The sequence below is a fragment of the Odocoileus virginianus genome, chromosome 18 (genome assembly GCF_023699985.2).
Source record: "Odocoileus virginianus isolate 20LAN1187 ecotype Illinois chromosome 18, Ovbor_1.2, whole genome shotgun sequence".
Lineage (NCBI taxonomy): Eukaryota > Metazoa > Chordata > Mammalia > Artiodactyla > Cervidae > Odocoileus > Odocoileus virginianus.
In genome coordinates, this window is record NC_069691.1 from 36,437,086 (window position 1) to 36,463,625 (window position 26,540).

A 26,540-nucleotide genomic window follows, 5' to 3' on the forward strand; every position below is an offset into this window, starting at 1 on the left:
TAAGAAGAAAAGCATTAAAAGCAGAGGTAACAGATAATCAAAATTCATCACTCACTAGTTTACTACATTTACTATTATCTGTTTTCTTGAGGTTATTATTGATGTTTACTGTATCGGGATGGTGGAAATAGTTCACAATTACATGCTACTGCATTTCTATTTTCAGCTCTACAATGATTGACATAACATGGATTACCAATAAATACTCTATTAAGAATATTTATACCACAGAAATAAGCAAACACTAAAAATCAGGAATGTTTCCTCCACAGAGGGTACCTCTGAGGGTATAACCCTGATTTAAACAGATAACAGACTTCAAAAAAACAAAATAATTATTTTCAAAGCATTGAAAGTAAACATCAACCTAGAATTGAATAATCAGCAAAACTACTTTTCAAAAGAGGGACAAGAAGCAAAATTTGTAAAGTTAACAAAAATGAGAGTTCACTAAAAGAAAACATCACTAAAAGAACTTCAATAGGATTTACTTCAGGAAGAAGGAAAATGCATTCAAGAAGAAATTATGATAATACAACTAAGCTAAAAATCAAACATTCATTTTGATTTTAAAAAATTCCAGACATTTGGAATTATAAAAATATATTTCTAAATAATTCACAGGTAAAAGAAATTAAAATGGAAAATTTCAAATTTACCATATGGAACTAAGAAAATACTACATATTAATACTTGTGGGATGTAAATAGAGCAGTAATTAAGAGAAAAAGTTTTAGCTTTAATGCTTACATTTGAAAAAATGACTGACAGAGAATTTTGCATAATAACTCAAGCAAAAGAAGACTATGAAGATTTTTTTAAAACTAAAAAAATTCAACAACATAAGAAAAGTACTTTGTGGTAAAGAATCTGCCTGCATTGCAGGAAACTTGTGATGGATCCCTGGTTCAGGAAGATCCCCTGAAGGAGGAAATGGCAATCCACTCCAGTATGCTTGCCTGGAAAATCCCATGGACAGAGGACCCTGGCAGGCTACAGTCCATATGGTCATAAAGAGACACAAATGAGCAACTGAGAATGCATGCACAATAAAAACCAGTCTTCTCACTAAAACTGACCCAACAAGAAGTAAACATCAAGAATAGTCCTTCATTTAAGTCAAGGATGTAGTTTAAAATCTTCCTACAAAGAAGGTATCAAGCCCAAAAGCTTTTATAAGCAAATTATAGGAAAAGACAATATCAAACTTACAGAAACTCTTCCAAATGATGAAAAAGAGATAACATTTTTCACTTCCTGCAGTACATATTACCAAGTACAAAACTTGCTAAGAGGAGTAAGAGAAAGAAATATCCAAACTTACCTCAAGAATATGAATGCAAAAATTTTAAATAAAATATTAACATAATTAATCCAATGGAGGAGGGTCCCTAATAAGACTAGACCAAATTGGCTTTATCAACACTCTTAACAAGTTAGTACTAGGAGATAAATTCCTTAACTTGAAGAAAGATAGCTACTGAATTCCCATGCAGACATTATTCTAAATGGTCATTTGTTAGAATTATTCTTTTTAAAATCAGGAATATTTATACCTAATACTTTACTGACACAGGACCACAAAAGGCAGGGGGAAAAAGAAAATGGAAAATGAGAGACATATGTCATTATTCACATGATATGACTGCCTATAATGAAAAACAAAAGGAGTTTTATGGAAAAATTATTAGAATTAATAAGTTTAATAAGATAGAAATATGCAAAGGTAAACTGCATGTTTACACATCAACAAAAAAAACAGGGAACATTTAATATGCTATTTATAATAGCATTAAAAAATATAAAGTTCCTAGGAATAAACAAACTATAAAACTAAACTTTTATCAGAAGTATCTTAACACTTCAACAACACTAAAGAATGCCTAAATAAACTCATACAGAGATTAGTTGCATGGATAAAAATACTCACTATTTACAAAGTCATTGAAATTTCAATCGAAATTCCAACAGAGTTTTTCACAGAACTTAAACTAAACCTAAAAAAAAGAAAATGTAATAGACCTTGTCATGCCATATAGCAATTATAAAAGTATAGCAACTATAACACTGTGGTATTGCTGCAGACATCAATGAACTGACCAAGGGAACAGAGTTGAATCACATCCCTCCAACAGATTCACAAATATTTGAAAATCTGAAATTTGACAGGGTAGGCACCAGAGATCTTTGAATAAAACATAGACAACTCAATAAATTGCTCTGGGACTGATTTTCTATATAGGAAAAAATTTAAATTAGACTCTTACCTCATACCATACATAAAATCAACTCCAGATGTTTGAAAATATTTAAATGTTAGGCAAAGCTTTTCTCAAATGTGTTGAGAAAAAAAAATACAGTAGATCATCTATATGACTATGGAGTAGAAAGCATATTAACAGGACACAAAAGGAACTAGCTATAAAAAAAAAATCTGACCACATTAAAATTAAGAATTTCTATCGAAAGATATAAAGAAAATTTAAAAGCCACTAAATAGGTAAAGCAGGAAAAGATATCTATAACAAGTATAACCAACAATGAATTCGTATTTCCAGAATTAAAAAAAGATCTTCAACAAATAAATAGAAAAACAAGCAGAAGACATGAACAAACATTTCAGAGAGAAAGAAACATGAATGGCCACTAAAATGTATGCTCAGCCTTATTACTAATCACTTAAATATAAAATAACAGTGAGATATTGTTTAAACACTCCATAATGGGTATTGACGAACAAGTTTAACTAGAAAAGAGAGCAATGGTACTTCTTTATGCATTGCAGATACAGGATTCTAAATTGTGGCAACTACTATATAAAGTAGTAAAAAGTTAAATAAGTGAATGTCCTATTGAGACAGGAAGGGTGCAGAGTACAACTTTTAAAAGAATGACACAGCTGTTGAAGAGATGACATAAACTGGTTAGAACCAACCAGGTTCAAAATGGTGGATGAGTCGACTTCCAGTGGACCTTAAGCCTCATTATATGCTCACTGTTACTACATTAGCTAATGACACATTCACAGGTGCTGTGACAGTTCCGAGGCCAATCATAAAAGGCCAAAAAGTAGGTGGTGGCTCAATTTCGGGAAATCTCTGACCCCTCTCCAAAATAGTTGGAATACCCCTCCCACTCATTAGCCTATGAAATTACCCACCCCTATAAAAACTGACAACCGGGTACTCTGGAACCTCTTACCTTCTGAGATAGCCCATACTTTGTTTGTGGAATGTGTTTCCTCGCTAGACTCTTGCCTTCTGAGATGGCCCTCAATCTGTTTCTGGCATATGTGTCTACCTTAATAAATCTTCTTTCACTTTACTACAGCTTGCTCTTGAAGGCTTTTCTGCACAAAGCCAAGAACCCACACTTGATGCCCCATCCCTGGGATAGGCCTGAGGCCTGGGACATGCGTGACCATCCTCTGGCCCCCCACTTTCTTTCTGCAACACTATGACTTGGCAATTTCATTCATGAGTATATACTCTATAGCAATATTTCCCAAATGTGGTCAGCAGGCCAGCAACATCATTATTACCTGGATACCTATTAGAAACAGATTTTTAAGCTCCATCCCAGACCTACCAAATATGACTATGCAGCAAAGCCCAGGAATCCTCACATATACTAACTCTCCTGGTGATTCTCATGGGTCCTAGAGTTTGAACCACTTGTTTAGAGCAATGCTATTCAAACAGAACTTGTTAGTGAGGCTGGAAAGCAAGAGTGGATTGCATTGCTGTTTATAAGTCAACCTGTATAAAATAAAGTAGATTGAGTCCCATGTAGTAAAGGTAAGTATTGATTTGTAAAAGTTTTGTCTCATTTATCTATGTATACTTCTGTGAGAGGGTATTTACTTTATTATGGAAAACATATTTCTTACTATGGGTCAGAGTTATAAAAGTTTGAAATCCACCACCCTAGAAAAACTTTTGTATATGTGTACTGGAGACATAGCCTAAAAAGTCTACAGTTTCATCATTTAAAATAAAACAAAATAAAAAGGAGTAGTCTAGACATCTAGATAACAAGAGAATAGATATACCAATCATACTGTACAGACTAGTATAATGCGGAGAAATCAATAATATGCAATAACAATGGAAAATCTTACACAGTGCTGAGTAAATAAAGCAAATCACAGAAAATTACATTCAGTATCACACTATTTTTATAAAGATCAAAAATAAGCAAAGTTGAACAAATATAAGAACACATATAATTGTGGTAAAACTATATTTAAAAGCTTAGGAAAATTCAGGAGCACAGTTACATCTGGGGGACACAAAACAGTGGACTGTAGCGCTGTATACAGGTAATCTGAATGGCACTAATGTTCTCTCACTCATAAGTTGAAAAGTGGACTCAAGGTGTTCTTTTTATAATTTATACATAAAATACATTTAACCGTCATATATATCAATTATAGCACAACATTTTTATTTTAAGAAAAACTCATAATACCTGATGTCAGACTCCTCGAGTTTAGTAAGGGAAATAATACATTCAGACTCAATGGACACTTATTTATTAGCTGCTTTGACCAAAGCACACACATTGTCTCACTGAATCCTTTAAGAGTCCTGAGAGGTAGGCACTTGGCAAAGAATAGGCAATCAAATATATTTTGAGTGAATAAATGCCCAAATGATTTTATAATTCAAAAAGAGAGTTTGATTATATGTTATGTATTATGGTCCTACCCATAGGAGTTGAATGAAATAAGAGACAACTCTATTAATAGAAAGGAACTTATACTCTATTCTTATTGTTTCTACATTCTAATACTTATTACCAAATGTATAATGAGAAAAATCACTTTTCTTGCTGGAATTATCTCTGGTTAAAGGTAAGAAAAAAATTAACAAACTACAGGGTAGAGCTAACTAATATAACATTTCTACATTACTAGGATTTCCATTTTGCACTTAAAAGCTGACTTAGCTATGTGCAAGGCACCAGTTCTCCCCAGGGTAGGGAAGAGCAGAGCTATGATGATACAAGAAAATAAATTACCAAGGCTAAAAAAAAATCTATGACATATTTAGTCTACGCACTTTAATAAGAACTGCAGTTTAAAAAGTGTGAAGTCAAATACTTTTTTCATTGAATACACATTAATACAAATGAACACACTGGAAATGGCTGCCTCACAAAATTATTTCCATCCTTCACAAAGATCTATTTCCTTTTACAGGGCTCCCACAAATGTATGCATTTTGTTTTTCAAACTTAGTTCATTGTTGTGTTTCCCCCTACCACCACCCCTAGAACCTGGAATAATGACCAACCACTAACAGACACAGAATTAAAACAGACACAGAATTAAATATTTGTCTTTGAATGAACTTACAAACTTATTGAGCACTTATAATAGGCACTTGGGGATGCCAGATCAAAAGTGTTATAGTATATACATATACACACACACACATATATATATATACACACACATATGTATACACATATATTTATGTGTATGTGTGTGTCCATGTTGATGTATAATATAAGAACAGACTTAAATTTAAGGAGGAATGGCATATTTATATTTTCTCTAAGTATCTCCCAATAAAACTTATTAATTACAGAGGTGAAAAAAAAAGTAATTTGCAGTGGACAAGCCAGCTGACACCAACTGAATCAAGTGTTCAGAGTAATACTGCAGTAGTAATGGTAGGGTACAATAGAAATCATGATCGTATGATTGGACACAATGAGAGGAACCCAGTATCACTTCTGTAATATTCCTGCCAGAGATGCATAGACTGAATCTGGTCATGAGGAAATGTCATACAAACCCAGATTGAGGGCCAACTACTAAATAATCAGCCTGAAATAATTCAAAGAAGTCAAGAAAAGACCAAGGAACTCTTCGCAGATGATAGAGACGTAAGAGACATAATAACCAAAGCTACATATGATTTTAGACAGGATACTTCTGGTATAAAAACAAAGGATATCAGTGCAACAATCTAAAACTTGAATGGGCTCTGAGAAGTAGAGGCTGGTAATATATCAGTGCTTCAGTGCTAAATCCTGCCTTTGATAACATTAACATGCTTATATAAGAGAATGTCCTTGTTCACAGAAAATAATGTATTCAGGGTTGATGGAACACTGCGTTGGCAACTAGTTCTCAAATGGTTCAGGAAAGAAAATCTCTTTGTACTAATAACTTTCCTGTAAGTTTGAGATTTTTCAAAATTAAAAAAAAATTAAAGTATATAAAGGATTTAGAAGAACCCCATGTCTTAATCTGTGCCCAGTGGACTAAGGAACCCTGGGAAGGACATCAAAATCAGAGGATGTCCAAGAAGCAGCCTCAGTATGTTTAATTTGCTTACTTGGTTCTCTTTCCAAGGACCCATATCATGTTAAGAAGAGCTAAACTGCACCATATTTATTCTAAGTGGACTCTAAACACCATTCCAAAACAAACTAAAGCTTTCTAATAAGTTATATTTGTGAACTAACTCGAGGCTTTCCTAATATAAGAAAAAGCAGTGGTTTGATCTCAAAAATGCCAAAGGAAGTTGCATTTTTAGACCATACACAAAAACAAACACATCTGATCTGGGGCTCTAGTTCATCTCTTCTCAATTAAAACCAATTGCTTCTGTTGAAGTAAAAGACAATAAACTTGTAATACAAACTCAAAGATGTATTTGCAAACAACTTATCTATTGCTTATTTGGGAAAATCTGTTCCACTTGGTAGAATCTGTTGTAGAAACAAAACAATTTTCTATACATTCATTATAATCATCTAACGGGTATACACAAAAGACCAAAGGAGAAAACGCTGATGTTTTTGCTATCCTTGGTCTTCAGAAGCCCACAGAGCCTGCTTGGGGTATGACAGCAATGGGGTCCAGTGAGAAAGTTTCCGGTCCCCCAGAATAAAGCAGTAAATGACTCAAAGTACTGCAGCTTTTTCTCCTAAAAGCACACCCAGACAGCCTGGACAAACACGTAGACATTTGTCTTTCTTTCTTTCTTCTTTCTGTTCCTTTTTCTTTTTTTAAAGAAACCGATATGGGTTATTTTAGTTTTCTGAGAAGATGAGAATGCCTTTTCCCTTGAAACTGATGAAGAGTAGAGTTGGTATGAAGAAAGAGAGAAAGAAAGAAAATCCAGTGTTCATTCACTGTATATCTAGCATCTGGCATTAAGTATGGCCCATATCAGGCCCTCAAATATTTTAAAAGTGCTTATGCTTTCTAAGGATAAAGCAAGTGCTAAGCTTAAAAAAATACAAACACACACACACACACACACACACACACACACGGATTGGTACCTGAAGACAAGGGATAGGACAAGACTTAGCAACACTTAAGAATGTCCTCTCAAACTTGATTTTCAGAAGAAAGAGAAATCAGTTTTGTTCAGAGAATTTCAATATATGAAGCAAGAAACAAAAAGGGTAAAACTCTTCTGCCAGAAGTCTTATAGGACTTGAAAGGCATCTTGGATTTCAGCCAAAGGCATCTTGAGCCTGTCCTACCTGTCCCAGATTCAAATATTCTGAACCATCTTCAGGTCACGTATCCTGATTTGGGGGCATGTGTGTATGCCTGTGTGTGTGTGAGAGAGAGAGAGAGAGAGGGGGGGGAGAGGGAGAGAGAGAATCTCAAGAAGTTAAAAGCAGTTTCCCAAAGAAGTGGCAAGCCAGCCTCAGTAAGCTGATTCTAATAAAGCATATTACCAACCAACTTTCCAACCCTGAGGAGAAAAATCTTTTAATATCTAAGCACTCAAAATCACTCCTACCCCATGACTTATTTGCATCTCTACTTTCAAAAACCTGGGAGATTACAAATGTATTTGTTGACTTTATTACAGCCTTTTTCACATGCTGGTTAATGCCAAGAAAAACCACTTCTAAAGTCATACATACCCTTGCTATTCAACTGAGAAAAAAGACTCCAAAAATTATACTTGTCTCTAATTCACGGAAAATGAAAATGCAACCCATCCCCACAGATAAGCTGATGCTGGCTTAAGAAAATTTGGGTGGTGGGAGAACAACTTCCTAATTATCATTTTCTTTACAGAAATTGGATTTTCAGACACAAGATACGAGAACTTCGGTCTACAAAGCAAGAAACAAAAGGATAAAGTCGGCTACCAGCAGCAAATGCATGGCTCTACTCTGGCAATTTATCTATTAAGGGCTTTGGGTTTAATACTTGGGCTGGGAAGATCCCCTGGAGGAGGGCATGGCAACCCACTCCAGTATTCTTGCCTAGAGAATCTTATGGACAAAGAAGCCCTGCAGGCTACAGTTGAGGGGGTCGCAGAGTCAGACACGACTAGGCAACTAACACTTTCAGGAGGGGACTTGTGTATAATAAGCTTGTCCTGGTGCCTGAAGGCCACTAAAAGAGGTGACCCTGGAGATTTGTTTTATTTTTAATACTTTGTCTCTTTTAATTGCATTTTTAAAAGAAAACTAACATTCCTCTGTTATGATAGAAAGAATATGCCAGAACAGCGAACAACAACCCTGACTCCACTATGCCTTGGTTGGCCAAATCATTTCAGTATTTGACCACTTACGCGTTTACAAAGCAGGAAGCTTGACCTATTATTTCAGAGAATCTCTTCAACTATAAAACTGCATGTAAATGCGTGCTTTTCTCCTTTTATGAATGAGGAAACAGGAGGATAGAGGTTAGTACTTTGTCCAAAGTTACACAGTTACTAAGGCCAATGCCAGCATCTGGTGGGGAGGTGGGGGGCGGGGGGGGAGTCTGTTTGCTAGAGAAGTCTACTCTTTCCACTGCTATGCTATGTTTTCTTCATCAAAAGACATCAGAATAAGGTGTTCAGAACATAAAACCATGAGAAAGTGACCACCTATCACAATAATCCATATAGGTTTTATAATTACCTTCAGGGCTGATTAATCAAGGAAGATCTTTGTGGCTGTGAAACATTCACCCCTGTGTTGCTCTGCAGGTCAGAGGCGCATACATCTTTAACCTCAATGCATTTTCTTTTAAGAAAGGTAAATCAGAATAAATATTTAACTATAACATGTTTTTCCAATTAAAAAGAAAAAAAGAACTGAAGCCAAAATCAGGAGTATGTATATAAACCACAAAAATCCCTTCAGGAGAAGAATAGAAAGGAAGATTCATACAAGATGACCTCAGGGGACATTATAGATGGAGAAGAAGAAAAGCCCAAGAAACTTGACCGTGGCAGGGAGCACGATGGACATAAGAAATGGAGCCCTTCTTCATCAAGAGGAGGAAGATTAACTAGGGAAAAAACACAGAAGGGACATAAGGGAAAGAAGACTCATGAACTAGTTTCAGCCCTAGCCTGGGGAACTATCCATGTGTTGTGCTTAGTCACTTCATTCGTGTCTGACTCTTTGCTACCCAACGGACTGCAGTTCACCAGACTCCTCTGTCTATGGGACTTTTCAGGCAAGAATACTGGAATGGCCATGCCCTCCTCCAGGGGATCTTCCCAACCTGTGTCTCTTATATCTCCTGCATTGGCAGGCTGGTGCTTTTACCCTTAGCACCACCTGGGAAGCCCAAGGGAACTATGAAAGTGAAAGTGTTAGTCGCTCAGTCATGTCCAACTTTTTGCAACCCCATGGACCATAGCCCACTAGACTCCTCCATCCATGGAATTCTCCAGGCAAGATTACTGGAGTAAGTTGCCATTTCCTTCTCCAGGGGATCTTCCCAACCCAGAGATCGAACCTGGTTCTCCCACATTGCAGGCAGGCTCTTTACCATGTCAAGAGTCAGATCAGATAAACTGCATCTTAAATTCGGAACAAAGTGGAAGGCATTCTTAAGCAAGAACGGTCACTGTTAAGCTCTAGAGTAACCCTAATCTGGAGCACATTGATGCTCTCTTTACTATAGCATTCAGAGCTCAAAATTATCAAAAAGGAAATTCCCACTTTATTTCATCATTACTTAAAAAAATAATAAATCACCACCTACTGTGTGAAATTCCCAATAGCAAAGGCTATATTATTCAGCTGATCTTCCAGTTTTTGTAGTCATGTCCTTTCAAAGTGTTAGCCTGGTTTAGCACAATGTCTGATCAAAAGCCTGCTTGCTTCCTGTACTTAAACCAGATCTTTATAGTGATCTGTGGATGATAAATAATAGTATCATAAGGTAAAAAACACAAAGCAGAGAGGCAGAATAAGCAGCCAGGCTAAACCTTGAAAGGACATGGCCATTCAAAACTGGAGAACAAATTTTCAAAAAAGTTTTATTTATTATTTCCCTAGAAATAATAAATCACTCCTGTCTAGACTATCTCAGGCAAGACAGTTTTAACATCAAAATTACTTTTTTGGCCTGGACTCATAAATAGTACCATGACTGTAAATGACTGTCCAGATGGTGCACAAGGATGCTTGGCCAATGGGATAAGGACTAGCTGAGGTCCAGCCGTGCTCATCCTAGCCATGCCATGTTCCCCGGTCTAGGGTTTCATGAGGCAGAGGAGGAAGTGTTTATTTCTAATTTGCCCAAAGACACCATGGACACAGTATGAGCAGACTTCTGTCTGTATAACCCACTCAAATCCATCTCTTCAGTCACCCAGAGTTCATGTGAAGACTAAAATTTGCAAGGTTAACCGAATTGTTATTATATTCCCATTTTACTCAAACTATAGTTGAGTGGACTAGTTTGTTTTACAGATAAGGCATTCTTATTTTACTCAACGCTTCCATTAATGTCTTTTTATATTTAGGGTTTCCCTGGTGGCTCAGACAGTAAAGAATCTGCCTGCAATGGAGGAGACCTAGGTTTGATCCCTGGGTGGGGAAGATCCCCTAGACAAAGGAATGGCAACCCACTCCAGTATTCTTGCCTGGAGAATTCTGTGGACAGAGGAGCCTGGCAGGCTACAGTCCATGCGGTTGCAAAGAGCTGGACACAATTGAATGACATAACCATTTCATATTACCCACAGGTCTCCAATCTACCCTATAAAGGGCAGAAAGGCAAAAACAGCATTTACAAAGACAAGCTACCAAATCTACACCTATAATAATCTATATTAAAATACAAATTTTTCCAAATAGCAGACCTAATTTGGCCCATCCCACTGAAACAACAATAAACCTTTTTCACAAAGTTCTTTTGTCTCTAATTTCATCTATAGTATTTAGACCTTAAGCCAGTGACTTTAATTTTGAGGAGCTGAGTGCATAAGGACAAAATAATAACAAACAAAAACACAGAACACATTACCAGTAACTTCTTAACAAACAACCAAAAATTTTACATCAATACTCTTAAGTTTGAGAATATGTTTTTATAAACAACAAAAATAAAGTAAGTCATCTAGTCTAAAATGTATGAAATTCATGTTTAATATATTAAGTGCAAAACACAAACATTTTGTACAATCCTATCTACATGAAAAATACAATGTAAAATACACATTACAATCACTAGAGGGATTATAAATGATTCTTCTTTTTGCTTTTCTAGAAAGTCTACATTGTTCTAAAGTTAGCATACATTTATTTTAAAATCTGTTAAAAAAAAAAAAAACACCCAGATTCCTTCTTGAGGCTAAAGCATGTTCTTTCTTAGCAGAAAACCATCATTATGTCAGTCCTGAAATGGAAATCTTTCATTTTCACCTTTCTAGGTAATAAACAATGTGGTTTAAACCAAAACATAATAAAAAACCTATAGAAAAAAGAGGCTGTGTCAATGAATAAAATTATTTTCTGACTGCTTAACTATGTACCACATTTTATTTAATAATCTCGGAAGGAAGGGGATAATTCAGATTTATACCAATCTACAGCCCAAGGTAAATTAGTAGCAGATTCAAGAGTTGAATTTGTGCCTTTAGATTTCAAATGAAACATTCTTTATACCACATACCATGGCTGTGTCCTTTGTGGAATAAAGGATATTATATTAAACCATCTACCATTTGTCCTCACTCCTCAAAAATAAAACAAATATTTATTTTAAAAGTCTCAGACATTTATTTTCTAAACTGCTACTACAGATCCTAATCACTGTCAAGTTTTCTTATAACTTACAGAAAAAGAAAAATTTAGAAAATAGAATGTTAATCTTTGTTTCCCTTTCCCTTTTCTACTTCCTCCTCCCAAACTGTTTTTCTTGTAATATTATAGAGTATGAACCAAAAAAACATCCAGTGGTGACGATCAACACAAAAATTCCTTTACCATCCTAGGAGTCTGGGAACGGACTCAGATATATTAGATAAACTTTCTGTGCAGCTTTGAAACTAGGGCATAAAGAACCACCTGAGCCAAGAAAGGTGAAAGAAAGTGAACCAATAGTTTTCAATTATAGTATTTTTGCATTTAAAAAGAGAAAAGAATTGTTCTTTTCTTAAATTGAAATTCTCCAATTTCTTCTTTTCTTGGCTATTTGTTGTGTGTGTGAGGATTGGAGACAGGAGCTAGGGGCAGGGCTATGTGATGGTTTTCTTTCAGATACTACAGCATTTCCTTTCAAGACTAAACTAAAGTTCCTATGCAGGGGCAGTTTGAACCGCTGCTCCTGCGTGGTCAGCCGAAAGCAACACGGCACACCATCCAGCGCTAACAACTCAAACACTCATCACAGCTTTTCCTGTTCCACACTCCAGGGATATCTACCTGTTTCCTTCTCAGGTTAGCCTTTGCTCAGCTTAGGCAGTAAAAGTATCTGAACTTTGGACTCAGTGAAAAGCGTGCCTCTATATTTTTCCCTCCTTACTGAGCAGGTAACAGGTGACCTAGAAGAAAGGAGCAAATGAAGGCAGGAAGATCTATACCACAGATGCTTTTTTGGTGCATATTTTCAAGTCTTTAATTGTCCTTCAAACAACATATGTGATTTTCAGAAGACGTTAAACTATAAATTAACCATGAAGTATGCTGAGTGACATAAATAACTTTTCTACTATCATGACCATACTTTCCAATTGATTTCATGACTTGGACATTCTAGTTATCATTTATATGTCTGTTCTACTTTCATGATTTAATTCTCCAGACTTTTGGTGAGGGGCGGGGGGGGGGGGGGTGGGAGTCAAAGAAATGGAAAGGAAAAAACACTAAATATGACATAAAATTGACCTCAATTCTGAGAAACAACCAAATAGATGAGGCTGCCTGCTTGATATTACATTCATTTAAATAAATCACCTTTTATCAGTGCTGGCGAAAAACAGCAGCATCCTTTTATCTCCTGAGGCAGACATTTACAGGATGATATATATTGAAAAATTACATAAAGGCACACTAGTCCCAAAACAAATATCCAAAAATTCAATGAAGCTGTCCAGTAACAGCAACTAAAATAATTTTCTATGTATTATTTCCTTTGAGTTATTTTTAAAATAAGCAGCCAGCTATCCCTCTCTGGGCACTGTTAAGATGAGTTTGCCACAAAAGCCACTTATATTTTTAGAAGCCAAAGTCTTGACAAATCAGTTCCGAGGAACATAATTTGTTACACGCTGAAGAATGCCTGAAAACACAGACCTTGGTTAAAGAGGCTTCCGTATCTTTTTGTAACCTTTCCAAATGTAAGTATGTGGGAAGAGTACTCATAAATTTAAGCTGAACCGAAACATTTAGAACATCTCCAATTCAGAACACATTAAAATGCGGTCTTTGAAGGAAATGAAAATGGCTTTAAACATATGAAAAGATGCTCATCATCACTTGTAAGAGAAATGTGAATTAAAAATGAAATATCATTTTTCACTCATCATATTGAGGGGAAAAATGTTTAATGAATCACTGTATGGTGAAATAGGCACTCTTACACATTGTTGATGCAAGCACAGAGTAGTATAACATCCTTGGCAGGCAATTTGTAAATGTCTATCAAAATCTAAATTCCACTTTGCCTTGGAGCTACGATTTTACTCCCAGGAATTTATCCTACAGATACACTCATCCATGTGCACAAACAACTATATAAAAGGTTATTCACTACAGCATCGTTGGTGGCCCGGAGGAAGACTCATTATATGTCATTTTGAATTGGATGTGTATTTACCTATTAAAAAAAATTAAAATTTGAGGGGAAGAGAATGTGATCTGTACTGTTCAGAAATTCAAAGTGTTCTGAACTCCCCTACAAAAGGAAATACTAAACCATCCTACACAAGATTCATTCCAGAACCCTGAGATCAAATGCTATGTTCAGATGGCTTGACACGGCTGCATTAGTGAAAGCTCCTTATCATAAGATCCCATTGGCCCTTTAGTAACCAAAACCCTTTGTTGGGAGTCTACTGTGGGTCTGATTTCTACTTCACAATAAGTAGTGCTTCAAAAAATTCCAATTTATTCCTTGCAAAAACATATCAGATATAAATGAGACTGTCACTCTGAGAAACAGGACTGCATTATGCTGCAGACTTAACACAGACTGAAAGCATGTTCCCCATGTCTTCTCCAGCAAATCCTGCCAAATGGGCGTCTGAAACGTCCTATTGAAACAGGTGGTGTCTGAACAGAATTGGATTTCTGCCTATAGAAACCCTAGTTTTAACAACTGCTGTGGTTAGTTTTAATTTTCAGTCCTCAGAATTAACTGCTTGCCAGCGATTCAGAAATAGACTGAACAACATGTTTAGACCTTACTCTGTTTAATTGAGGAAAGAAAGAAAGGGAAAAAAAAAAAAAAAGCCCACCAACACCCTACCACCATCCCATAAAAAACAACACAACCAAAGCAGACCACTTGATTTCTAGGCCAAAAAAAGGGAGCAGCTGTAAAACAAACTCAACTCTCTAAAGATGATTGCCCCTTTTGTGCCTTCTTCATAGAAGCACAAGATGTACATATATACTCACTGAATACAGTTAGGAAATCTAAGGATTTTGAGAAACTTATAATCTTCTGGAAATTTAGAATTAAGAACAATGGTAAGAATCGATCATTTTTCTAATGAAAATGGACATCTTAAAAAATGATACTGCCAACAGACCTCTGTTTCAGTCTATACAAGCAAAATACAAACAGCCAGAATGTAAATTCCTTGAACAAAGATAGAATGGGCTAATTCCCTTTAAACCCAATGGGTTGGTCACACTCGCTGGTGATAAAACACATGTTCTTGTGAATAAAGCTAGGGTTCAGTTCAGTTCAGTTCAGTCGCTCAGTCGTGTCCGACCCTTTGCAACCCCATGAATCGAAGCACGCCAGGCCTCCCTGTCCATCACCAACCCCCAGAGTTTACTCAAACTCATGCCCATTGAGTCAGTGATGCCATTCAGCCATCTTATCCCTCTGTCACCCCCTTCTCCTCCTGCCCCCAATCTCTCCCAGCATCAGGGTAGCTTACACTAAATAGTGAACTTTTTCCACTGTACCTTTAAATGCTTGGTATGAAATTAGATAAAGCTCTAATTTTCTAGGCCAGCAATCAAAGGAAAAGGAATCCATGGACTGGTTATCTACTATGAGCCGCACAACATGGTTACACATTCTCAATGAAGGAAACACTGTCTTGACCACTATACAGATGATAAACTGAGATTCAAAAACATGTAATAATTTTCCAAGGGTCATTCAGCTAAAAGATGACAGTGATGAGGTTTTAATTTAAATCTGTCTGATTTTAAAATGTCTCCAATTGTCTCATACTCCCTCCCAAAAGAAAATTCAGAGAGATGAGTCAATAAGATGACAAGTTTCAGTTATACAACAAACACTGTATCATTGCTTTGCCAACACCCACATAAAAACTCATCCTCTCTCAATCAAAAGTGATGGATGTCAAATCCTTCTGCATTTTTCAGTGTGACTATTAAGAAGGTGATCAAGTAAACAGAGAAAACCATCTATCGTGATCATAACTCCTTAAAAAAAAAAATCCTGACACGTAAAGAGCATATTTGAAAATCCTTCCACATGGATTCATCAGTTCATGAAAAAAAAGAAAAGTATCTCAGTGAAAGTGAGAGTTGCTTCCCAATGGGGTACATTTGATCCTTTTGCTTATAACTCAAGTATAAACAGATGACATGAAGTCTGGTCCTCAGAAGTTTACAGCTCACTGTCTTCTACCTCCCCTGCCAACCAAAGAAGAAAATAAGATCTCAAAATGAAGGTAATCTCCTTCCAGAAGTTCTTAGATTATTATTTTTCATTTTTAACCTCTGGCCTGGTTTAGTCACTAAGTTGTGTCCGACTCTTGCAGCCCCATGGACTGTAGTCTGCCAGGCTCCTCTGTCCGTGGGATTTCCCAGGCAAGTATACTGGAATAGGTTGCCATTTCTTTCTCCAGGGGACCTTCCTGATCCAGGGATGAACCTGCATCTCCTGCACTGCAGACAAATTCTTTACCAACTGAGCCACAAGGGAAACCCCTTTCTAACCACTATCTTCTGTCTTTTTCTTACACAGGCCCCAGAGAGGCTAGCTTGTAAACCAAATCTACAATTTCCCTATAAGCTCCAATAACATCTCTCATTTAGAGGAAAAATACCTGCATGTAAATAAAATCATTTTGTACTTCTGTATTCTCTGAAAATGATGCTTAAATCCAAAGATGTCTTTTCCACAAATTTTTTTTCTCTTTTCTTTGAAAGCAATGATTCCTTAATTTTAGATAGCTATTCAAGAGAAAAACACAGTGTAACTTTATTCCAAGGGGGAAACACACCAAGATTTCTTTGACACTATTTAGAAAAGAATTACAACATTTTTTTTTAAAAAAAAGAGTAAAAAGAAAATCTCACTGACCCCCCCAAAAAAAGTTGTCATATAGCTTATAGGTTTATAGATTATGAAAATCTGTAATTTTTCAAGATTCTTCTGGCAAAATGTTCTTTGGAATCATTTTCTTCTGAAAGCTGAAAAGCATTTTCTAAGATGCTGCCAGCTCTAAAAACAACCTTTCTGATCCCTTGAAAAGCCAAGTTCTACTTTTAATAGTGCTATATACTTTTGTTTTCAAAGAAAAAAGTGAAAAGAAGGAACTACAGCCAAAGTGGTAAGTTTACTCTACTCATGCCTCAGGCTATACATGATTTCACACAGTACATATGAAGAAGGGATTGATTTTTTCCTTTAAAAACAACATATACCTCCATGGTACATATGCAATATTTAAATATAAGGAAAAAAAGCACCCCCTTTCACCCCAGGCTCCAGTTAACAAAAAAGTTTATACAAAGAGACAGTCATGAGCATAAGATTTGCTAATAGACATCAAAAGCAAAGGCAACAAAAGCAAAAACAAACAAGTGGAACCACATCAAACTAAAAAGCTTCTGCCCAGCAAAGGAAACCATCAAAAAAATGAAAAGAAATGGGAGAAAATACTTGCAAATCATATATCTGATAAGAGATTAATATTCAAAATATATAAAGAACTCAAACAACCCAATGGCCAAAAAAAAAAAAAAAAAAAATTCAAACAGTATGATTTTAAATGGCAGAGAATCCGAATAGACGTTTTTCCAAAGAAACTATACAGATGACCAATAAATGCATGAAAAGTTACTTGACATCACTAATCATCAGAAAAATTCAAATCAAAATAAGCTATTACCTCATACCAGTAACAATGGCTATCATCAAGAAGACAAGAGATGGTAAGTGTTGACAAGAATGTGGAGAAAAGGGAACCATTGTGTACTGTGGTCAAGACTGTAAATCCTACAGTGCAGTCACTATGGAAAACAATATGAACCTTCCTCAAAAAATTAAAAATAGAACTACATATGATCCAGCAATCACACTTCTGGGTATATACCCAAAGGACATTAAAACAGGATACTGAAGATATAATATATCTGTCCTCCCATGTTCACTGTAGCATTTTTCACAATAGCTAAGATATGAAAATAACCAAAGTGTCCATCAACAGATGAAGGGATAAAGATGATGTGGAGATTTGTGTATGCGCATGCGTGTACACAACAGAATATTATTCAGCCATGAGAAGGAAGGACATCCTCCCGTTTACAACAACATGGATGAACCTTGAGGACATTAGGCTAAGTGAAATGAGTCAGACAAACTGTATGATATTGCTTATATGTACAATCTGAAAAAAGTTAAACTTATAAAAACAGAGGCCAGAATGGTACTTATCAAGGGCTGGGAGAGGGGAGGTACGAGAGAAGGGAAGGTATGGATCAAAGAGCACAAACTTCTAGTTATAAGATGACTAAGTTCTAGGGATCTGATGTGCAGCATGATGGTTATAGTTAATAACTAAATTATATGTGAAATTTGCTAAGAGTAAATCAAATGATCTCACCACAAAAGAGAAATGGTAATTATCTGATGTGATGCAGGTGTTAGCTAATGCCATGGTGATAATGATTCTGCAATATACAAGTGTATCAAATCAACACGCTGTAATCTCAAGTTATACATCAATGGTATCTCCATGAAGCTGGAGAAACAGATCTCTGATCAAATCAAAATGGCTCATAAGACAGCTGACACCATGACAGACTGCATTAATAGTAAAGAGTCAGACGCTACTTAGCGACTGAACAACAACAATGATAAAAATTAAAATGTCAGGTGAACAAAATATGAGGTATCCAAAAATCTCAATAAGACAGTTTAATGGTTCAGATTCTCCCATTTCCATCAAAGACTATTTTAACCCTCCCATGTGAAATGGACAGAATCTATGAGATTACTAGTATTTCAAATGGATTTTTAAATGTTAATTTTACTACAAAATTTACTCAAGTCAGTCACTTAAAGAACTTATGTCGAATAATGGGTGTCTTGAGTACTTCACATTTTAGAGTTGTCAAGACACAATGCAAATCTAAAGGGGGAAAACAGGCAGGCTTTGAATAGCACTTAAAGAAATACAAAGAAGGGAAGTTAGAAGTCAAGGAGGATAACTCTGAGATAAAAGCTGAGTGAAGAGAAAGACAGAAATCAACCAGAGACCTTATCAGGGTGCAGGGCCGCACTCTGCAGCATTATCACTGACCTGTAACCTCTTCTCCAGCTCACAAACAACCCTTGAGTACTCCAGGACTAAGTGGATGTTTTAAAAAGTTCTTGTGTCATATTTACTTTTTCCGACGACCCTTATCAGAAGCCTGATGTACTCAAGCTCCATAATTCACACACTCCAATTACCTACCTAACCACATATCCGAGAGGAATAACCAGAGGTGTAAAATGCCATCCTCTTAAAAAGAAAAATAATGGGAATGATTAGGATTTAAAATGGACAGGCTCATTTTTAAGGGCATAGTCACAAATAAGCAGCATCAACATTGTGCTCTAGATAACTAAAAAGAATCAAGTAGGGTTTGTTTAAAAAACATTCCTGAATAAATGTATAATAAATCCCTAACTTTAAAATAAGTTGTATGACAAAAGGCCATTTCATTACCAAGATGCATTTCCCCATGAAGTACTATAAATGGTCATTCATTTCCAAAGCTGACCCATCAATATCTATTTAACCCATAATCTACTGACATGCAGCACAGTGTGGAATGAAATGTGGTAGAAGTTTTTGTAGAACTTCAGATGAATGTTGCCCTGTATAAAATCCAATTCTTTCCTACAAAGCTCTCAGATAGAGTTTATCAGTGAAAGGAGACATCTTGAGAAGTTACCATCTACATACCCTTCCTATAACAAGCTCATGAATGCAAAACTTCAAAAACATTTCAGTAAAACTAAAGGAAGGAAATTCTAAAGAATGCACAGGGGAAAAAAAGGAAAAAAATATATAACAATAATTTAAAAAAAAAACACACTGCAAAATGTTATGGGATCTGAACTGCCTACATAATATGACACAAGGAGTTCAGCTAAAGTAGAAGCTGATGGTCCCAGCAGCCGTCAATGGTAAGTAGATTTCGACCCATCAATAATGTTTGTCTGTGTAGCTAACTTTGCTGCAAGCAAACATTCCATGTTTTTGAGAAATTCCACTTAAAAGTCTTTCTCTATCCTAGCCAATTCACATGTGCAAAAACTTACCATGCTAATTATCATTATCTTAAAAAGAAAAATCCACCTTTTACCTACACAAAATTCAAACAAAAATATGCTTTTAAATGAAAAATACATAATTTGAATGAGTGCCTCTTTTCTATTAATTTTGACCTTAAAATTTGGACAATATAATTTTTAATGTAACTTTCAATACACCAAAATAAAATTAAGGCACTGTTCTTAACAGAAACTAGTTTGGGTTTGGATTGTTGTCAAAATAAATCTGAACTGTGCAGACTACGTGTGCATGCTAATTCGCTTCAATAGTGTCTGACTCTTTGTGACACTATGGACTGTAGCCCACCAGACTCCTTTGTCCATGGGATTCTCCAGGCAAGAATACTAGAGTGAATTGCCATGCCCTCCTCCAGGGGATCTTTCTGACCCAGGGACCAAACCAGAGTCTCTTGCATTGTCTCCTGCATTGCAGGTGGATTCTTTACCGCTGAGCAACCAGGGAAGCCCAAATAAGACTATAAGGCTCTTCTAACCAATAATGTAATTTCAGACTCATAGCTACTTAAAATATTGTTTGCTTACCTCTTCTTTTCAAACCACGAGTACACAGTGAGGTCAATAAGGTGCTTCATTTCTTTTACCTCTCTCAAAACACTATCATACTTTTTGACACACAAGGAACTAGCTTTCTGTGGGAAGGCTTTTCACAAGAAGACAGTATCACTTACCCCTCCTGCCTTCAGCAACTTTCTTCTGAACTCTTCTGTGGGGTTGTTGAAAGTCAGCTTTTCACAGCGGAGGTGATTCACTGGTGGATGGCCTTCAAGATGCAGGAATAAGTCATAATCAAAGCGAACTTTCTTAGGTTCTTCCTAGAAGTTAAAAAAAAAAGAACACAGAGAGTTAGGCATAAATAGAGATTTAGAGAGCAAAACTTTAGTCCTGAGAAGGATCAGAAAAGATCCAGAGGTCTAACAGCTATAGTGTCAAAGAAGTGCCAGGGGAAAAAAAATCATCATGGAACTATCTACAAAGCAAAATGGAAACATCTGAAAAATTAGTTTCTTGTCTTCGAGGAAAAGGGAAAAGAATAAATTCATCATCTTTCTTGCAATCTCTCAAGAGATATAACACCACTAACACAGTCACTCAACTGGAGCCCTAAGATACCCTTGAAGCCACTCTTCCTCCCCTGACTCTACCACCTACACACATCATCAAGAGCAGCCGTTTTCTCTTTTAAAATATTTCCTGAAGAGGCCCTCTAACCCATGCCTGGCATGCTCTTACACATTGCCCAGACTACTATAAAATCCTTCCTCTAGCAGTTCTTCCTACTTCAGGATAGATTATCGATTTCTTCTTCATTCAGGCCTCCAAATTATCCATATAAAACAAAAACCTAGCCATTTTCACTCCTTGATTAAAATTTCACAAGTTCCCAATGCCATCAGAATAATAATCTGAGCTCACCTATATGCCACTAGCATCTACTCTTGGTTCCATATCTCACCATAGCCTTTCCACCCATCTGATGGTCTAGCCACATGCTGTGGTTGGTTGCTCCCAGATTTTACTCATTCTCAGTTAACCCTGGGTTTCACTCTTGCTTTACATTACCAGGGTCATTATCTACCTCCATTTCTCCACCTTCTGCTTTACCTGGGTAACTTCTACTCATCTCTCTCTATTCAGGTTTTATTGGGAAAGCTTCCTTAACTCCAGTCCTAACTGTCTCTCCTCTGTTCTCTGTGCCTCTCTCTCTTATCCTTGCCACGTCTTAGAATAACTCTCTTCTCACTATCTCCTTTTACCCTGCTGGATCATAAGATCTTTGAAAGTAGGAATAATGGCTGGGTCATCATTGTACCCTCAACAACTAGTTTAGTGCCCTGTGCATCATAAAAATGCAATAATGCCTGTGAAATGAATAAACATATGGCATTTTTCTGGAGGACAAAACAGCACATATCCAAGAGAATACAATAATTATAATTCCATGATACTCAAGGTTCTACTCTCCAGTCATTACTTTAGCTAGCTAAACATCTAAACCTTTCTACTGACAGATTCTCAGGCATCCACAGGGAAATGAATACTCAGTATAATAGTAACAATAATATGTTCTTTAACATTTACCTTATTTAATTCTCATAGCTCTCCTTAGGGTCAACTGTCAGCTCTGTTTCACAGATGAGGAAATTAAAGCACTTAGAATTTATTACTTTATATAAAAGTCCTTGTGTATTATAGATATTAACCATCTCTGTGATATGTTACCTTTTTTTCATTTGTCATTAGCTTTGCCATTTTACTTTTTTAATAACAGCTATTTATGTTTTTTTAATAATAGCTTTATTGAGAAATAATTCACATATCATAAAATTTACCCATTAGGAGTGTAATACTTACTGGGTTTTAGTACATTTACAGAGTTATGAAATTATCACCACCTTCTAATTTCAGATTTTCATCACTCCAGAAAGATATCTCAAAACTCATTAGTAGTTATTACCCAGTCCCCCAGATCCTGCATCCCCTGGCATCACTAATGCTATTTCTGTTTCTATGGAGTTGCTTATTCCAGACATTTTGCATAAATACATGAACATATATAAGATATATACACAATATGTGATCTTTTGTGACTGGCTTCTCATACTCAGCATGATGTTTCTGAGGTTCATCCATGTTGTAGCATGTGTCCGTTCCTTTTTACGGCTGAATAATAACACATCATATGGGTATTCTTGATTTTGGTTATCCATTTGTTGGTAAATAGAAATGTGGGTTGTTTCCATTTCTGGCCATTATGAACAATGCTGCTATGAACATTTGTGTACAAGTTTTTTTCTTGTATGGACATAATTTTCATTTCTCCTGGGTATACACCTAGGAGTGCAATTTCTGGGTCATAAGGTAACTCTATGTTGCACATTTTGTAGGAACAACCTTACTGTTTTCCAGGGTGACTGCACCATTTTAAAATCCCACCAGCAATATGAGGAATTTGTGTGTTTTTTACTTACAGTATTTTCTAAAATTACACAGTCAAATAAACAATGTTTTTCTTTTTCAAAAAAGAGTTTGTTATATTACTAACGCATAATATAACAATGTGATTTGAACCCAGTTCTTCTGACTAAAAAGTCTTAGCAACTGAAACTGTCAGAATGTAGGCAATCACCTACTACATATTCATGGGTTTCACCTCTTCATTCAAACTTACCTAAATCATAGTCTCTACTCATTCACTCACTGTCTCTCACTTCTATTACTCATCTGGCAGAAAACTTGCTGCTTCTTTCCTTGATCAGAATGCCGTTCTCTCTCAGGGTGCCATTTTCCTCACACTTACTGGCATTCCTTCTTAGTTTTCATCACAAGCTGCTGTGTCTCCTTTTTCATTGACTCTTAAATGCCCTGTAGCTTTTCGCAAAGTTCCCCAGGGAGACAACACCCACTACAGGAAGTTAGTTCCTCCTACTGTGAGGCTGCGCCATGACAGGCAGCCTAGATTAGGAGTAGGCCTGGTTTTCCGGGGTAACATGATTATCAGGCCACCTGGAGCCAGCCAATCAACATGTGCCTAGCAAACAAAAGGGAACGTATCAGGGGAAAGCTGAAAAAGCCCGTCGAACACCCAAGTTTGAAAAAAGCCCGCAAAGGTTTGGGCCAATAAGATTACTTTGCAAACAGGTAACCAATCCACTTAAGCCAGCCACCAACTGCTTATGCACACCCTATAAATTTGGGTAACAGTTTGGGCCCAGGGCTCTCTGACCCCGCACCACTGCGTTGGTTGCGGCAGGAGCCCTGGCTCGAGTCAGTAATAAACTTCCCTTTTTTTTGCGAGTTGCATTGTCTTGGAAGCCTTCTCTCTTCCCGCTCGGGGATTCAGACATCGGGCATAACACTACATGACCACGACTCCCCTCTCTTTACCTCCAGCCCAGCACCTGACTCCATTTGCTTGTGTTCCAGTCTAACCACACCTCCACTGGGATGAACCGCAGCAGCAGCAGAGTCACGCATTGTCCTAAGCTGAAGTTATCTTCATGTGTCCTTTCTCCTAGACTCTATATGATGGCAAACAGAAATCTTACCACTTACCAAGGCTAATATACACAACAATCATCCCTAACACTTCCTTCTCCCTTACTCATCAAAGTCAAACTGTTCCTGAGGTCTGTTTAGTATTCCTCCTAAGGAGCTCTCAAATCTATGCCCTCTGCCCTAGTCACGCTGACCACTGCCTTCGCTGGGACTTTGATCATTCCTCATCTGGTTGCCTCTGGTTTTAAACTTACCCCTTTCTAGCACCCTCAATGACAAGAGAGTGATCCTTCTAACACAAAAGTCAGATTACATCTTCCCATTGACATAAAAGCCTTTAATGGCTCATCATTTTCTACAGGATAAAATCCCACTTCCTGGTAATAACCATTACAGTCTTTTAATACCTTTCCTGCATTTCCTTTGTGCTCTTACTAGGCTCTGTCCTTTCACAAAGGTGAAGCACTTGCTGTTCCCCAGTGTTTCCTACTATCTCAGTCAATTTGCCTTCACATATAGTCTTCCCCATTGTCAAAAATGTTTCCCCTCCCAGCAAACTTTCCTCTTTTAATGCAGACCTAACTGAAGCAAGAACTCCTGGGAAAAGTCTCCCAAACCCTCCTAACCCATCTGGATTAGACATCCCTGTTATAGCATTCCTTTACTAATGTAATTATCATAATCATTTTTTTTTTTAGCTTATCTGCCTTTTCTCTGAATTGCAAAATAGTCATTATAACCATAGAATTCATTTGAAAAATAAGAAGGGCCATTTTCTATCTTACAATTGGGAATGCAAATTGGTAAAGCCTTTGAGAAGACACACTAGCAATATCTATCAATATATTAAATGCATACAATGTTTAACTCAGTAAATCTGCTTCTAAGAATCTCCTCCACAGAAATATTCAAATATGTGTGCAAAGGTATGTAAATGTAGCTAAAGATGTAAAACAAAATGTTCGAGGTAGCACTGTTTATAGTAGACAAAAAATATGGATAATCTGCATGATATCATTACCATGGAATACCATGCAGATATTTCCAAAAACCTGGAAAGGCCCATCACTAGGGAAATTAAAGGCAAGTCACAGGAAAATATTAAAATGTGATATATTATACTCTTGCCAAGCTCTACACAGACATACTTTTTTATCTATGCAAATGCATGGGGAGAAAACTGGAAAGGCCATACCAAATAGTTAACAATGATCAAATCAAGTGAAAGGAATAACTCCTAAGTTTTATTCCATTCACTTTTACTAGCAGTATACTCCCGCACACTTTCTAAAGAAAAAAAAAAATACACTGATGAATATAATAATTACCAGATTAAAAAGAGAGAGGTAGTAACATCACTTTACAATTCACATCAGTTTATAACCAAGAGAAAAAAGAATGGAAAAAAGAAATCATTTTTCAGTAAAACTAAGGCTAAATGACCACAAAAAGTGGCTATCTTTGCATGAATCCTCAGGGCAATTTTCTTTCAAAAATTTTTTATAGTAAGTAAAAAGTACCCATAAATTTGTGTTCTGACCAACTGAATATCTTTCTCAGAGGGCTGACATCAACCTAACGTCAACCTATGCTCCATAGACAAGATTCTTCTTCAAAGTTCAAATAAGGAAGCACGTATTTATTCTCTATATAAAACGAATACATTTCCTACAGGTTGGAAACCTGGTTTTGGCAACATTAAATTATTCCCCTCAGTCTGCTTCAGTCCTTGACATTTACTTATGTACTTTTTTGAGGACAGAATGAAAGAGAGAAGCATGGGATCTTTTCAAACCTGAAGTGCTACAGTCAATTATGTTTCAGTGGGCCTGTTGGTTTAGTTTCTGAAACACACATGATTCTCACAGACAGGCTTGTTTCATTGCATACAACCACAGAAAAACAGAATAAACAAACAAGAACTCAAAACAAATACTGTCACTCCACCACCTCTCTTGACTCTGACCTCTCAAATAAGTGAGCAAAACTGAAGACAAGCTTATTGTAAGCAGGAAAAGTACTAGGATGGAGATGGGACCAAGGACAAAATGATATATACTCAATGTGTGGTGGCAGGCCCCTTCCAATACCAAGTGGAAGTCTTTTGCTGCTTTCTCTCATCCCCTTTGAAGACTTGAAATTATACTTTTTCATAAACCATTATTATAATAGATGTTCTTTCTACAAGACAGAATTAAGTAAACTCCAGGGATAAAGACAATGACATACACTCAAAAGAAATGAAATGAACATTCTGGAGAAATGGCCCAGACCTACTAAATTTTCACCCATGAGTCATTTCAGTAGGAAGAGATATAAGAAATACATCCAGCTTGGAGGTCCAGAATAAAAGACAGCAAAATTTTGCTTTCTAAGATACTCTAAGATAAATTAAAAGAGATGACACAGCAATAATTTTAATTAAAGAATCAATAACATACAAAAAAGTACTTAAAATACTACACCCATGCATTTTCCACTGAGTTTAAACAGATGATAACACTTTTACCATGTTAGTTTGCCTTTTTCTCTAAAGAAC

At 36.4% G+C, this 26,540-nt stretch overlaps 1 protein-coding gene across 2 annotated transcripts in view; it reads right to left on the minus strand.

The window, feature by feature from the left end:
- The window catches only part of MLLT3 (MLLT3 super elongation complex subunit), a 285,782-nt gene that overhangs the window by 100,850 nt on the left and 158,392 nt on the right, over positions 1-26,540 (minus strand). For both annotated transcript variants that reach the window (XM_020890161.2, XM_070480580.1), the window contains exon 4: positions 20,674-20,817. In XM_020890161.2, coding sequence (XP_020745820.2) covers positions 20,674-20,817 — 144 coding nt within the window. The remainder of the gene's footprint in view (positions 1-20,673; positions 20,818-26,540) is intronic.